Raw genomic sequence first — 17,112 nt, forward strand, 5'->3', positions numbered from 1 at the left:
GTGTCCAATGGACAGACAGGTCTGTCCTGTTCAATCAGGACATTTCTTCACATCAGAGAAACCAGGGGGAGTCACAAGTTAAGATAAAATTGGTGTACATGTCAACTACCAAGCCCCAAAAATGACAAAAATATTTAATTAGGAGAGCAGAGCAGTCAGCTACTGGTGTGGCTGAAGGTCATGCCAGGCTCCAGCCAGTACCACTGAGCTTCCACAGGGCCCAGCATGACTCTGGCCTCTGGTGCCATGAACGCAGGGCCATCGAACCTGGAACTGCACAGCATGCGGCAGGAGCAGTGACGCTGTAGGAACACCGATGGCGCAACACCCTCTGCCTGCAGGATGTTTAGAAGCTCCCATGATTGCATCACACTCCCTGGGAGTGATTACGTCGCGGATCTCAGGGTCACCATATTGATGAATGATAGCAAGGACAGCAAATTCTGACTCCTCTGGGCTCCAAGACACCTCACCTGTACACTAATGACTACTGGTCAGGCAGTGCCACAGCAACAGCGCTCTGGGTCCCAGTACTCAACAGAGGGACATGACAGTGAGGTCAGCTCTGGCCTCACACCCAAAGGTCTGGAGCAACTGAGCTACGGACAAGCACCTTCACTCACGACCAGATGGCGTTTACCTATGATTCTGAGCAGCATGGCAAAGAGGGCTTCCACGCACGGAGGCCAGCTGCACTGGCAGGAGCTCCTGGCTGGGGATCAACACCACTTACTCCTCTTCTCCAGAAGGACCCTCCGCAGAATCAGGGAGGGTTATGAGTTCCAGCCCCAGCCAGTGAGTGACCAGACATGAGGTCACTGAGGAACGGTCTGTAGAGAGCCACGGGCTAAAACAAAGTCCTTCAATCCTGAGGGCGCCAGAGGTGACCGCCTTTGCGGAATTAGGAAGCGAAGAGCAAATGTTAAGATAAACAGCTTAGCCTCCCGGCTTCCACTGTGCAGTTTCAGCCCACAAGTCTCTGCAGGGACAGGACAGTCAGTCCCTCAGGGAGATCCTGATGCCGAGGGGCAAAGGAGCTGCTCCGACAGAAAGTTCCAGAAGGGAACCACAAGGAAGGCAGCCACTTCCTAACTATTTCTCCATTTTTTCTTACCAATAAAGAGAGTACAGAAGAGTTTCAGGTATTCATAACTCCCTTTCTGAATGTCATTATCGCCTCCTATTATTGTGCTAGGACTGAACTGGGGACACAGGTTCATAAGATACTGTTCCTGGGATGAATGACTGGTACATTCTAATGTTTAATTACTAACATTCACCAGCCAATGAAATGGCAGGGTAAACACCATTAGATGGAGGCTGTAGATTATTTTTCTTGTAGTCAAGAAAACATGTGTCAATTACACATAGAATGCACTCTTAGACATTCTTACCACAAATTCTAAGTTTTCTTTACCATCCAATTGCCAAGACTAATAGTTATTAGATTTTTACAAGTGTGACTTTAGTTATAATCATTCGTAACCAAGAAAAAGCAGGTCAGTGTGACTCAAATACTTGTGATTTGTACGAACAAACTGTATACATTTGTGTGCGACACATGACGAGACCAGAGGGTAGTGCTTCTGGGTTTAGGGGAACCTGGGCACCAGCCTGGCCTGAGTGCAGAACCACCCCCAGGTGGTGGGGACCAGTGAGGACTGGGGGCCCGGCCAGGCCCCACCTGCAGACAGCACTGTGTGAGGTTGGCTTCATCTATGCAAAGCGAACAGCACAGTGCCTGGTCCGTAGTCAGCAGCCATACTAGGAGCCATGGTATAGATTTCCAGGACTGACAATTTCTCTTTCCTTTCTCATTCTGTGTTACTGATGAGGGTTGGTCAGTGACGTTTAGGGGCATAACTGAGGCATAAAATCTTATTTACCTGCTGCACTAAGAGATTGGTCAGGGAAATAAATGGCAATGAATTAAAACAAAACATGCTAGGTGTCATTTTTAAAATTCAGGGAACTTTACAGATAAAGAAAAATGTCACAATAGCAATGTACCAATCATACACTTTGCAGGCTGAGGATGCGTCATACGTACTTTTAAAAGGAGCTGGTACTTGGTTATGCGCTGCACTGGTTTAATAAGGTAGGAGGAGATGGAATTGGCTAACCCGTGACGCTGCTGGATCTCCTGAATTAAAGAAAAGTTATATAAATAAGTAAATACAAACACCACTGGGCAAGTTAGACAGCACCGACTCAGTTTACATTTCTGTATCCCCACAATGAATATACACACATTATTTTGTAAATGTAAAGCAGAAATCACTGATTATTCTTCTAATATAGTCAACCTACAAGTAGTAAATGTGTCATCACTTGGAACCCTGAAGATGGCGGCGTTGACTCTGCCTCGCTGGCTCTCAGATCAAACAGGCAAAGTCAACGACCCCCAGCGCTGTCCCCAGGGGCCGGCACGGGCGCCCTCGGAGCCGTCACACCTGAGTCAGGGACCGACCACCCTCCCTCCCTCCCACCAGCTCCTGAAGCTTCGGCCACGTGTGCCCGAGTCACCGACCACAGCCCTCCCCACAGACGCTTCCTTCTCCCCCACTAACAAGGCTACACACCGTCAAGGAATTCTGCTCCCCTATTCGTGCTCACGACTCAGCTGCTTTAGCCCAGAATTCCCACCCCAATCTGCTGTGGCTGCCTTTTCTCAGTTCTCAGCGTTCTCAGAATTTATCAAGAACGGCTGTCACCCGGAAGGCCACGCTGCAAAATGGACGTAAAAGCCACCACATCGCTGTGCCCCCCATCTGTTTGTCATTGGGATAGCAGGCCAGAGGAGCCCTGAGAAGTGCCGACCGCACGAATCACCAAATGACTTGCTCCTCAGGCATCTAGCAGATTAAATTAAAAACTGACAACTCCTCCTCTGGCTTCCAGATCATAAATGTAGTTTCCAAGGTTTCTTTTCAATTTGCCATGGTTTAAAAACGTGGGATTCAGGATGTAACGATGATACACACGTTCGCGCATCTAAAGGATTTCTTTCACATACAGTAAAACTCAAAATCTTAAGGGCAGGTGAGTGAGTTCTGACCAATGTTAACCTACTTATAAGCAACTCCCACACCAAGATACGGAACATTCCCCATCACGAAGTCCTCTCGCCCCTTCCACTCTGCTCCCCCACCCGTGCCCCCCCCACCAGAGGCAACCCTGTTCCGATTCCTATCACCACAGATTGATTTTGCATGTCCTGGAGGTTCAATAAAAGGAATCAGGCAGCATGTGTCTCTATATCCAGCTTCTTCCAGCCCAGGCTTTGGAGGTCAATCCATGCTGCCATGTATCGGGGCTTAGCCCTCCGCACACCTGAGCAGAACGCACCACAATGCGTTGGGAATGCTCAGTAGTATTTAACACTCCTGGTTCTAATAACATTTTCAGAAATGCATCTCCAATTTCTGTTGGCATCCTTATTACCTGTCATCGTATTATACGATTCAAACATGGTTACAAGATCACAGTGGTCTTCCATAATACCTCACAAGATTTAATCCTGCTGAAGTAAAAGTATTCCTTTTTCTAAAGTTTCTTTACTTATAAATTTTGGATGGGAGGGGGCAGAGAGTTGGGGGGAAAGCAGGACCCAGCTCCCTGGTCAGTGGCATATCTGATGCCACGACTGATTCTTCCTGTGCATTTCAGCCGTTTCCATGCAATAAAGTCCTTGCTGTTTGCACCCCTCTCTGCGGAGGGGGACGCCCTCTGTGGATATCCACTCTGCCCAGCACCTCTGCCGCCACCGCGAGCTAACTGAGCCCTGACAGATGCGCAGCTGTACGAGGAAAACGACGGGCAAGTAACCTGTGAGATCTCTGTCAGACAAACATGATTTCCTGTTCTCTTGAAGGTTTTTAGGGCCAAGCGTTGTTTTTCTAATGACCTTATGATTCCAAACATTCATCGTGCCACATGCTCTCAATGCTTGAGCCTTATATAATTCTAACTCCGCATGTGGGGTTTCTCCTAGCGGCAATGACCTAGGGCTGTGGTCGGCAAACTCATTAGTCAACAGAGCCAAATATCAACAGTACAACGATTGAAATTTCTTTTGAGAGCCAAATTTTTTAAACTTAAACTATATAGGTAGGTACATTGTTTTTAACTTAATTAGGGTACTCCTAAGGCTTAGGACAGTGATGGCGAACCCTTTTGAGCTCGGCGTGTCAGCATTTTGAAAAACCCTAACTTAACTCTGGTGCCGTGTCACATATAGAAATTTTTTGATATTTGCAACCATAGTAAAACAAAGATTTATATTTTTGATACTTATTTTATATATTTAAATGCCATTTAACAAAGAAAAATCAACCAAAAAAATGAGTTCGCGTGTCACCTCTGACACGCATGTCATAGGTTCGCCATCACTGGTTTAGGAAGAGCCACACTCAAGGGACCAAAGAGCCGCATGTGGCTTGCGAGCCGCGGTTTGCCGAGCCGCAATTTGCCGAGCACTGATAGGGCCTATGAAAGACTGAGAAGAAAAGCATCTGGGCTGGGAGCAGGCTTATTTACAAAGGCAGGGAGGTGCAGCTGCTGGCCAGGAGAATGGCACGGACACAGGGTCATCTGCAGCCAGGGCTTCTCTCAAAGAGAGAAGCTGAATGTGTTCAGTCCCCAGACTTGCAGAGAAGGGCAGATGGTCACACCTGGCCACCCACAAGCATACATGCCTTCAAAAGCACCCCATCTTTCGATCAGAATTTATATGGCACACATATGACTGCGTCCTACAAACCCAAAAAGCATTCTGCATGTTACAGCATGAGACTGCTTTCCCTTTTGTACTAAATGGTCACCCTGCAATATATTTTTTAAAAAGGATGAGCTACATCTATGTTTACACCAATGAGAATATAATTAATAAAACTCCTAATGAGCCTTGTGGTTACAGTGCTATTTGTAAAATTTTACTGGTAGGCCACTTTTGGAAAATAACAACATGAAATTAAAATGGGAAAAAGAAATGATTAAAAAAGATTCAAAGTTACTTTTTTTTTAAGAGGGAAAAAGATTAATTTAATAGTTTACATCTTCTGTACATGTAAACATCTATGATTATATAAAGATAGTAATGACATACACACACATACGCATATTAAAGCCTGAATTTCGTACAGATATATAGCTTGAGAAGGAGCATTTTAAAACAGAAGAAAATATAAGTCTATCCCACCATATATGTGATAGATAAAAATGCAAATATTGTCCCATCCATCAGGTGAAAGTTATGAAATAACTTAGGAAACCTGTTTCCTCAGTAACCCATGACTTACATCAAAGTAGGACCCTGCGTGCTCTAAGATCAGCTGAGTGGAATCAGGCTTATTTTTGCAGTAAGTGACGTACATCTGAAACTTGTCTGCCTATAAACAAAAAAGCATGAGAACATCACTTTCGAATGGCAGTAAGTCCAAATATGATCAACTTTTATATAGAAAAGAAGCTGTGTGGACAAAGGCTATTTAAGGCCCAAATTAAAGAAACCCTATGTTATAAATAAATCTACTAAAATGAGAAACACACCTCCAGCAGCCTCCCCTGACCCAGCACGCTGGGGTTGGGCACGTGCTCTCTTCCCCCACAATGGCGTGTGGACACCGGGCAGTGCGCTTAGATGGCACGATCACAGGTCACGTGTCTGCCCCTCTGGACGGGGAGATCCCCACCCCCACCCAGCAGGGCTGGGCACTCATAGCTGGGAATCCCCGGGGCCACGCAGAGGTCTGGCACACTAAATGGTCTCTTTTAAATCACTGTTACTGCTAATAATAAGCTCATTCTGCATCAGTAACTAGCTGGGGAATGTAATTCTGAGAGAAAGCCCATTTCTCTGTCTGCAGATTCAGGAGAGTACGGTGACAGAAAAGAAATGGACAGCGTTCCTCCTAACTCCCTTCAAAGCCACCTAGTAACTGTGAACAAGAAGCTGAGGTTTCATTACCCAAGTAACAAAGCAATGCCCCACGTCCTCCGGCAACTGCTCGTATTTTTCCAGCTCCTTCAGGAATATGCTGCAAAGAATGAAAACGTTATCCTACTATGATGATGTTTTAAAACATTTCAGTAGTGAAATATGCCAGAAATTAGACCAAGCATACCGTGACCTCAGGCAATGCCTGAGTTTCATCATTTTAATCAAATGCAGTGAAAAATCGGTGCCCTCTAGATTTTGAGATTTAGCAGAATGTGCAGCTCTTAACTAGGGTCAGTTACTGTGACATTCAGCTCACTGGTTTAGCATTTAAACACTTTCTAATAGAAACTTTAACCTAGCGGCTCACTTTCGGGAAAGTGCTGTTTAGTAGTTAGAGGCATAATGTAGGGATGGAAATATTCAATTAGAAGAACCCCTTTACCCTGGCCCGTGTGGCTCAATGGTTGTTCATCGACCCATTCACCAGGAGGTCGCCAGTTCGACTCCTGGTCAGGGTACATGCCCAGGTTGTGGGCTCCATCCCTAGTAGGGGCCGTACAGGAGGCAGCCAATTGATGTTTCTCTACTTTTTTAATAAATATATTTTTATTAATTTCAGAGAGGAAGGGAAAGGGAGAGAGAAACATCAATGATGAGAGAGAATCACTGACCAGCTGCCTCCTGCATGCCCCACACTGGCGAGCCTGCAACCCGGGCATGTGCCCCAACTGGGAATCGAACTGTGACCTCCTGGTTCATAGGTTGATGCTCAACCATGAACCACACCGGCTGGGTGAGCTTCTTACATCATAGTTTCTCTCTCTCCCCCTCTCCCGCTCTCTCTAAAAATCAATTTAAAATTTTTTTTAAAAAAAGAAAAAGAACCCCCTTAGATGTTAGTGTCCTTTGTTGGGGCAGGGCAGAGGAATGAGGAAGGCCCCAGGAGTTCTGGCCCCACATTGTTTTTCCATAGACTACTGGCCACACAGACTTCTCCTACAAGAGCTTCTGCTACTTTTAAAAATATATATATTTTTATTAATTTCAGAGAGGAAGGGAGAGGGAGAGAGAGAGAAACATCAATGATGAGAGAGAATCACTGACCCGCTGCCTCCTGCATGCCCCACACTGGCGAGCCTGCAACCCGGGCATGTGCCCCAACTGGGAATCGAACCGTGACCTCCTGGTTCATAGGTCGATGCTCAACCATGAACCACACCAGCTGGGTGAGCTTCTACTGCTTTTAAAAAATTTCTTAGAAATGAACCTGTGCCCTCCTCTGAGCAGTGGAAAGTACATCTCATTCTGGACAGACTGCACATCTGTTCCGTCCTCCATTCCCACTTCCTTCTTATCCAAAAAGACCGAACATTGCCCTAGCCAGTTTTGCTCAGTGGTTAGAGCCTCCACCTGCCGACTGAAGGGTCTCAGATTTGATTCTGGTCAAGGGCATGTGCCTCTACCTCTACTAATCAATGTCCCCCTCTCTCTGTCTCTCCCCCTCCCTTCCAGTCTCTCTAAAAACCAATGGAAAAATATCCTCGAGTGAGGGTTAAAAAATAAATAAATAAATAAAAAGACTGAACATCGCCTGTAATTGGAAACCTCTTCTTTCTTTAACCCTAAGAAGTAACTTATGCAGCAGCCAATGACACAGCTCGAGAGGAGTTAGGGTTTCACGAAAACAGTTTTCACAGTTTTCCGAACCTCATTTCTACCAAAAGTGAGCACAAATATAGAGTTGAGCCTGTATTAAAATTGTGTTTAGAATGTCAGTCCTGCTGAAGAAAGCCTGGCAGGTTTCATTCAAATTTCGCTGAAACCTGTACTTGCTGCCGTGGGAAACCTTGACTGCCCATCAGGGACGGTCAGCACAGCCCCCGGCTCTCCAGGGCAACCGGCTGTGGCTCCCCAGACAGCGCACTCACTTGTTATGGAACTCGTAGATCTCCTGCATGTTCCCGAAGATGATGAGCTCCTTGTTCACGATGCCGGGCGGGATCTCCTCCACTCCGCTGGTCATTTCCCACAGGTAGGTCTGGCGGGAGGGAACAGGGATTAGACAAAAACTGACACCAAACTTTCAAGACACCGTTATTTCTGACCTCTGTAAGATTGGACCCAAGTTCATGTATACCCGAAAATATGTCTTAAGAATAGAATCTTTTAGGAAAGCACGAAAAACTGGAAAAACAACAACAACATACACACACAAAACCCCTCAGTTGCTATAGTACTTGAGAACACTTCCTATACTTTTTTACTCTAAACTTATTCCGAGGTTTGAATTTTGGAATTAAGCTACTCCACAAGGTGCAACAAATATTCATAGAACTACTGAGTATTAGTTGCCAATCATCATCAGTAGGTGCATCTCTCTGCAGCTGCTGTGAATTCTATACAAAGGGCCCAGTGGCCCGGCCGCCATGTGACACACCGAGCGAGAGGGTTAACGCTGCATCAGCCCATAATGAGCAGAAATGCAGCCAGAACGTCACAGAGGTGCAACGTGACACTGGCTGCCTACGACACTTTAAATCTCAGAGCCCTTGACCGGAATTAAATCTGAGACCCTTCAGTCCGCAGGCGGAGGCTCTAAAAAGTGTGATTATTTTAAGAATTGCTAATAGGTAAGAATAAATGCAAGATTATACACAATCTAAGTAAACAAGCAAAAAAAACTTACTTACATCCATACACTCCCGGAGGTCCCTGACATAAGCCTTTTCAGTTTGAATTAGCTCAGCCATTATGAACCTGAAACACAGGAAGACAGCAAACAGTTAGTGCACAGCCTGGACACACTACCCACTTCTATGGTTTATGGAATAATAAAGTGGTTCAGAAATCATTAGTCATGTATTTTGGAGAATTCAATCGAGAATAGATAGAATGAGAGTATCTAGCCACCAAGTCGAAGGAAGAAACAATTTGGGACAAATTCTGTCGAGCTTCCCAGAGATCAGGGTTTCTCAGCTCAGCACTTGACACTCGGGGCGGATAATGCTTTGCTGGGTGCCGTGCCTTGTAGATGTTCAGCAGCCTCCCTGGTCTCCACCCACCAGATGCCACAACCAAAAATGCCTCCACACGCTGCCAATGTCCCCCAGAGCACAAACTGCCCGGACTGAGAATCACGGACTCAGAGCGATCTTTTGTCTTATTAGTATCCAGTACCGTTCACTAACGTTTAAACACCCCCCGCCCCCTTGTTAGTCACTTCTCCTTAGTATTCCCATCCCGGTCCACTGAGGACAAATGACACTAACTCGATGTGCCAGCCCCTACGAGACGGAAGTGCAGGGACAGGTAATGAGACACTGCTGCCGGGGCAGGTGATGAGGGGACAGTGCACGCCGTGGAGTCTGAGCTGCAAAAACTAAGCATATTCCGACCAAGCAGATGTCACGCCATTTAACCTGAAAGCACCCACAGATGCCTGTTTGTCCCAGTGACATTCTCTTCCCTTTTTCAAGGGATCTGGCAGGTTCTGAAAGTCCGGCTTACTCTTTCCTGCGGGCGGACTTCCGTTTCTCCTCGTTAAGCTCGTGCGCAGCGTCGCGCAGCTTCACCTCCGACCCCGGGATGCTGGCTGGGATGATGTCCAGCTGAAGACTCTTACTCTGTGGAATAAGACAGCGATGAGTTCGGCGGCCTGAAGCGCACGCAGGACACGCAGAGCACCCTGACTGGTTCCGTTTGCACAGAGCCATTTACCGATTTGTTGGAATCTGAAGAAATCCCCAGGGCTTTCTCCAAAGAGGTCCTGTACTTCTCCATCCGCAGAGAGAAGTCTCTGTACCGCTTATCCACGGCAGTGACACATTTCTTTATCTCTGCCGCGTGGGCATGGCCCTTTTCACAAAAGCCGTCAGCCAGCTGGATCAACAGCTTCACCCTCTCTTTGGTTTGCTGCAAGAAACACACACAACAGGAAAGTATTGGGAGGCAAATGAACCCACCTGCAGAAACCAGCAACTGGGGCAACCTGCCTACAGCTCAGCTCTGAACAGGGAACAAAGTGCTGGTGATAGAAGGTCAGACGAACACCCCAGGTCCATTCAATTCGTCTCCCTGGTCCTAGACGAGCTACCTATCCTCAGCTCTTCAGCAATGAATGGCGTTATGAAACCCGTGGATAAAAACAATCTAGACTTTCTGTCAATGTCTTCATCTGCTGGATGCTCAGCAGAAATCTGTAAATGCATAAGCACGCGTTCCCTCGGGATGCCCTCTGAATTCTGACTGTCCTTGAATGCGTGTGTGTTGGGCATGAAGACCTTCCCTGCTTTACGCATGTTTACTCTGCACCCGTCGGAGCAAAAGCTCCCCGAGGGCGGCAGCCCCCCGAGACGGGCTTCCTGTGCATCTGGGCCAGGAGCTCGCATGGCAGACGCTCGCAAGATCCCTGCGGAGGAGACACGGGCCTCACACGTTCATGTTGGTTTCCCTTGCGGGAGACAGGGAGGAAAAGCCACGTCAGGGACTGGCCTTCTCTACAGGGGGATTTCAGACTTTGTTCCCTGTTTTAGAACTCCCTTTAAAAAAGTCATTTCCTGGTATACGGGCCTAGGAAAGATCTTTTATTAGGTTAACCATTATGTTTCTGACTTGATGTAAAGTTAAGGATAACCATCCAACATTGGTTCTATATAATAGCAGTAACTTCACTCAACCCCAACTTTCCAACCGATCTTTAGTCACATCCATTTCACTTATTCTCACAAGGGGCTTCCTTCAATGTTCCCACGGGCAATGCCAACGCGTACAGTGACTCTTCAGCTGTGATAAGCTTTAACTGGAAAACCTTTATGACCAATGTTTAGGAGATTGATTTTTTAAATCCCCGAAAGAAAGGTCAGAGTTCAGAACCCAGATAGATTATCCTGGTCTGTCCAATAGAAGTTCTGAGCCAGAAGCCACCAGGCAACTGCCCAGTCAGCGCTAAGGTGCTCAGACTGCTCCCGAACCCGCAACCTGGTGCGGCTGACACTCAGCACCCCGCCCCAGGCGGGCTCTGCCTTTGGTTCTCTGCACAGGTGCCGTGCTGCCTGCAGTGCTAGCCTCCTTGCGAGCCACATGCGGCTCTTTGGCCCCTTGAGTGTGGCTCTTCCTAAGCCTTAGGAGTACCCTAATTAAGTTAATAACAATGTATCTAGCTATATAGCTTAAGTTTAAAAAATTTGGCTCTCAAAAGAAATTTCAATCGTTGTACTGTTGATATTTGGCTCTGTTGACTAATGAGTTTGCCGACCACTGTCCTAGATGTCCTCGTGGCTCCTGCAAGTCCTTGCTCCACCCAAGACCACCTTCTCCACATCCCGCCCTGCCCAGCCACCCTCCCCGCTGCTCTGCTGCTTCTGACGGCCTGCAGCACCTTCTCGCAGGATGCAATGTACTGATGACACTGCTGTCTGTCTCTTCTGTTAGAAGGTAACCGCCATGGGCCAGGGTGTTTGTTCTGCTTGTTAATATCTCCAGCACCTCCCTGTGTCTGGCACATAGTGGACAGTCACACAATATTTACTAAGAAAAATATTAGGTTCCTTATGCAAGTATGTATATGCCTATAACTTAATGGGCATGGTAGCTACTCTTAACAGCATGAATACATATACTTCAAAAATATATGAAAGTAAGCCCTGGCCAGTGTTCTCAGTGGTTAGTGCGTCAGCCTGTGGACTGAAGGGTCTCAGGTTCAATTTCCAGTCAAGGACATATACCTGGGTTGCGAGTTCCATCCCCAGCCTAGATCGGGGCACATGTGGGAGGCAACCAATCGATATGTCTCTCTCACATCAATGTTTCTCTCTCTCTCTCTCTGCCCCTCCCTCCTCCCTTTTTCTCCCCCCACCAAAAAAAAAAAAAATCAATGAAAAAAATATCCTCCCGTGAGGATTAACAAAAAAAAAAGAAAAAGAAGAAAAAAGAAAAAGAAAAAGGAAATTCAAGAAAATTAATTATCTCTGTGAAAAAAATCAATATTGTGAATTCATAAGCTGTTTATTGAAAAAGTCAGCAAGTTTCTAAGGCTTTCTTCCTGTGAGAATGGACTCCAGCAGAGTGGACTGAAAGGAGAGGATCTGCTAAAGTGGCCTCTGGCTTGTCACCAACAGGAGACCTTTCTGAAGATGTGAGACAAGCCTAGTTATAAACCAAGGAAATAAGTTCAAGTTTCCGATATGGAAGCGTAAATTCCAAAAGGAATTAAATTAGGAGCACTACTAAATTTAATATCACAGAGGATTAATATGGCTAATGCAGGATTTCCAAAAATTAGGTTGCCTCGGTCAGATTTCACTGCCGAGGGCCAAGATGTTAACCTGCTGAAAAGCACAGAAGAGTGGTGCTGTCCCACCATTGAGCACGAACCATGCAGAGGTTAAGAAAGCTATGTCGAGTTCTAAGAGCCAGGGACAGAGAAGTGGAGATAAAACAGACAATGCATTAAAACAAAACACAGCAAGAAATTTCAGGAAGATTTATGTACATGTCTACACACATCACAGAACAGACCTACAGCCAGCACCTAACACTGATAGGCTGATCCTGACTCTAAGAATGTGTTTTAAATGCTCTGAGTTGCATTGCAAATGAACAGAGTTGCGTCTCAGTGAAATGAACGGAGGCTTTGTGTCCATTGACACCCAGCCTTACAGTGCTAATCACTGTAACAACTGGGCTGGAAGGCTGCCTGTCACAGGAAGGATCCTCTATATAACAGAAGAAAAACGACTTCTTGAAGACATGCGACAGGGTGACAGAAGGCACAAGAACGTAGCCTAGTGTCAACAGGAGAAGCTAAAGGACACCTCCAAGCACCAAAGCAGGCACTTTCTGATGAAATGAAAGGAAAGCAGAAACTGAAGGGAAAAAGCTGCTAAGAAAAAAAAGTGAGAGATGGTTTTTCAAAACAGACCAGTTCCTCTCATCAATACATCCAATGAAAGAAACAGCATCTGCATATTTGCGAAACAGAAAGGTCAGATGTCACCTATGGTTTTAGATGCTTAAGAAAAAAAAATACAGGGGCAAAAAAAATGCCTGTTATTGTTACTGCTCATTCTTCTAATGATCATACTCCAAATTTGAGGAAAAGGAAAGTTAGGAACAATGAAAAAATCCTCCTACACTCCATTGGTGGAACTAAGCTGCCAAGCTCCTCACCCTGTCCTGTGCACGGCGCCCCTGGGGTTGTGCGAACGGCCTGCAGAGGGGAGCGCTGCTGAAACTCTCTGGCAGAGAAAAGGAACAAACTCAAATCTACCGCTCGGTGCTATCTTACGTATTTTCTACAGACCTTTATTCATAACCAAAAGATATTCAGAGAAACAAATAAAGGTCGTGTAGCGCGCATAAATAACTAATTTTCTATCCAACTCTTAATGCAAATGAGGATTTCACAGCTGGAGGTGCGTTGTACCTGGAGGAAGGAAGACCCGGTCGGTCCTTACCTGCAGAGGCAGGCCCGGCCGGCTCTCCTCTTGGTGCCCAAGGCCCCGCTGTCATGGTGAGGCTATCCTCGCCTGAGCCTGCCCTCCCCAATGCTCACGGTGCCCACAGAGCACCCGGCCTCTTCACCAGCCCTGCCGTGGTCGGTTCTGTGGCTCCACTAGACTAGATGCTTCTCCAGAACAGAGACCAGGGCTCCCAGCACCCCGATGCTGCGTGAAAGGAAGTAACTCAGAGCTCAGGCCCAGGAAGGGAGGGTGGGCTGGGAGCAGAAGACTGGGAAGAATAGGAGGAGGAGTCGAAATCGTTACAGAAAACGCAAAAAAAAGTACAAATAAACATAATACAAAGTAGCTGCTTTCACCCCAAATGATTAAAAAATACCTCTCTGATATGTCTTCAAAGCCAAGTGAAGGGTCACACACACAACGAAATCAATCTTTTTACTTTACAGGGATACTGCTTTTTAACCAAAAATACTATTTAGGTTGATCATCTATTTTCTGCTCTTGAATTTTTAGTTTTTTCTAAAAAGTCAAAATGTATCATCAAAATATATCAGCACTTCTGAAGGTATTATAATAAAGGTATATTCAAAAACTCTGAAAAACAGAAGAAAAAACACCCAGAGAAGGAAACTCTGGGAATCTCAGAGCGTTCTGAGGCCTCTGCAGGCCAATGTGTAGACTCTTACATATTTGCTTAAAAATTAATCTGTACTCACCTATACTGCAGCGGCCATAAAGGTGTATTTAATTGTATTTTGATTTTTGGGAGAAAACTGAAAATGCACCCCCCACTCCCCCAGTTTTATAAAATCTACGGACAACCTACTGGGAACACAGACTGAGCAGACAATGCTACTGTAACAATTTTCACCAGCTCAGGCGGAAGGAAAACACCCACAGCACACAACCAAGTCCAGCTGGCAACACCAAACAGTGCTTCACCAAACAGCAACTACTCAGAACGCCTGAGGAAAGAACTCAGAAGAGAAGTCGAAAGGAAGGGGACAGGAAGTACTTGCAGAAATCAGAGGACCAGCAGCCACAGGTAAATGAGGGGAAACTGAGGGACCCGTGTGAACGGCAATAGGAAGTATCACAAACTCATGTTCAACGATCATGTGGGTCACCCTCTTCTCGCTTCAGAGTGTGTTCAAATGATCTATTGGAGAACTCCCTCATTGACCCAGAGTACCCTGCTCGAGGTGATTCTGGAAAAACCCCAGCAGACGTGTAGGCCGCTGACAGGCGCGCACAGATCTGCACGCACCTTGGCGGTTATCTGGAACTCCTCGTGCTCCTTCAGCAGCTCCTGGGTGTGCTGGATGCTCGAGCCCGTGGAGGTGTGCGTGGACAGGTAGAACTCTCCGTTGTCATGGATCCATTCTAGAGCCTGGACAGAGAGGGAATGGGAAATGTTCACGGCTGAGCAGTCCAAGTTCCTCAGTATCTCATCTAAATGCGAAGTCTCAGGCCTCGGCCAGCCCACATCAGGGAGCAGCCCCTCAAAAACAGACCAATTCCTGAAATAAGGGAATTCTAAAACTGGGGGGGGGGGGGGTCGACTGACATGCTAGAAAGTTGTAATTGTGTCACAATAAAAAGGTCAAAAGTTTCTTATAACCAGGAACCTAAAGTCACAATAAAAGAGTAAGAAAAGAAACCAAAGTGTCAGAAAAGAAACCACACGCACTGCGAAGGTGTGGGTGAGGGGGTGGGCTGAGACCCTCACGCTGTTAAATATGGGGACGTTCATGTCATGGGAACTTCATACCCCACGGGGAGTCTAACCAGAAGAACAGGAGCACAGATGCAAACTCCCAGCTTTCCAAAGTACAACTTTAGCCCTTTCTTCCTGTTCCTGGATCCGGTGAGTGCCCAGAGGGGCACCCACTTCACTGGTTTGGGGGCACCCGCGTTGTGCCTGAGCGCCACGGGGAGCGGGCAGAGCACGCGGCCTCGCCCTCCAGTCGGGAGCGGCGACCACGCCTGGAGAGCTGGGGCCAGCCAGGCTCAGGTTGCCACAGAACGACAGTTCTAACTCCTCTGCTCTTTCCTGGCTTAAGATGGAAGCCAGTGTTTTCCTCCCGTTTTCATAGGCCTAAAGTGCAATCAGACTTATTTAAACACACACATCTGAAAGAGCGAGCGGTGTGTGGAAAAGAAGCATGAAAGAGTCGAAGCTTTTACATGTTTCCTTCTACTCTCAAGTCATCCACTGCCGGGCTGGTACTGGCACAGAAACACCCTGCCTCTACTGGGTACATTCCCAGCGTTTTAGAAGAAAAATAAGAAAACCAGGACCGATCCTTCCCATGCAGCTCCCTGGCTGGGATGTACTTTTGGTGTACATCCAGGGCCCGAGCTCCCATCCCATCTCGGCAACAATGTTAACCGGACTCTGAATGGAGGCAAAAAGCCACTTCTGCCCATTTGTTCAAAGGCCCTTGGTTTCTCCATTCACACAGCTAATCGTCTCGAGTGCCTACGATGGAGTCATGCAGGGAGGCACCAGGGAACGAGAAGCTTTTCTCCCCTGCAGCTGCCGACCGACCGGAAGGGGAGAGAGAGGAGGAAAGATACACAGAAGACAAAGCGGGAGTGGGAGGCCGTGCTCAGAAGGCAGTCAGCAGAGGAGGTATCAACGCTGGGACCTGAGGCTGAAAGGGATGGGCCGGGGAGGATAGAGAGACCCAGTGCAGGCGGAATGGGGGGGGGGGGTGTGCACGCAATGGTCCCAAGCTGAGGGAGCTGGTCCCTCATGGGGAGAGGCTGGGGTGAGGGGGCTGGTCCCCCATGGGGAGAGGCTGGGGGTGAGGGAGAGGGAGCTGGTCCCCCATGGTGAGAGGCTGGAGTGAGGGAGAGGGAGCTGGTACCCCTGGGGAGAGCTGGAGTAGGGGAGCTGGTACCCTTGGGGAGAGGCCTGGGGTGAGGGAGGCTGTTCCCCACATGGTAGAGCCTAGAGTGAGGTGAGCTGGTTCCTCTCTGGAGAGGCTGGGGGGTGAGGGAGCTGGTCCCTCATGGGGAGAGGCTGGAGTGAGGGAGAGGGAGCTGGTTACTTCATGGGGAGAGGCTGGGGGTGAGGGGGCTGGTTCCCCACGGGGAGAGGCTGGGGGTGAGGGGGCTGGTCCTCCATGGGGAGAGGCTGGGGTGAGGGAGAGGCTGGAGTGAGGGAGAGGCTGGAGTGAGGGAGAGGGAGCTGGTACCCCTCGGGGAGAGGCTGGGGGTGAGGCTGTGGAGGGCAGGGGCTTCTGTGTAGGAAGAGATGGAGTGAGTGGAAGGAACAACACCAGTTAGCAAACTGGCTCAGAGGTTTAGACAGGACATGGCATGACGGCTCTGGTGGGAGCGAAGGGCAGATCTGACACGCACGGGAGGTTTGCACCCACAAGACTGATGAAGGGGTGAAGGTGGGGCGATGAGGGGAAGACAGGAATCAGGAACCACACACCCTGTAAGATGAGGGGGGCATGGGGGACAGTTCTGGCAAAGAGGAGCCTGGGGGGACCGGCCTGGATGCCAGAAATGGAGGTGAGGGCTGGGAGATAGCAACCGAGAAGAGAAGAGAGAGAAACAAGAGCAAATCCCAACTGAGCCCTGGGAAAGTCAGCCTTCAGAGGCGGGCTGAGGAGGAGGGGCAGCGAGCCTGGGGCAGTGGTGGGCAGGATGCCGGGGGAGGGCAGGGGGTCACCTCTCCACCACCCTCCAGTGAGG

At 47.9% G+C, this 17,112-nt stretch overlaps 1 protein-coding gene across 1 annotated transcript in view; it reads right to left on the minus strand.

Annotated features, from left to right (window-relative positions):
• TRIO (trio Rho guanine nucleotide exchange factor) overlaps positions 1-17,112 on the minus strand; it is a 198,986-nt gene that overhangs the window by 94,196 nt on the left and 87,678 nt on the right. Inside the window, 8 exon segments of the mRNA XM_023752278.1 lie at positions 2,051-2,143; positions 5,301-5,390; positions 5,969-6,038; positions 7,870-7,979; positions 8,632-8,698; positions 9,449-9,564; positions 9,659-9,853; positions 14,669-14,791. Coding sequence (XP_023608046.1) covers positions 2,051-2,143; positions 5,301-5,390; positions 5,969-6,038; positions 7,870-7,979; positions 8,632-8,698; positions 9,449-9,564; positions 9,659-9,853; positions 14,669-14,791 — 864 coding nt within the window.

Source organism: Myotis lucifugus, unplaced genomic scaffold, assembly GCF_000147115.1.
Source record: "Myotis lucifugus unplaced genomic scaffold, Myoluc2.0 scaffold_0, whole genome shotgun sequence".
Classification (NCBI taxonomy): domain Eukaryota; kingdom Metazoa; phylum Chordata; class Mammalia; order Chiroptera; family Vespertilionidae; genus Myotis; species Myotis lucifugus.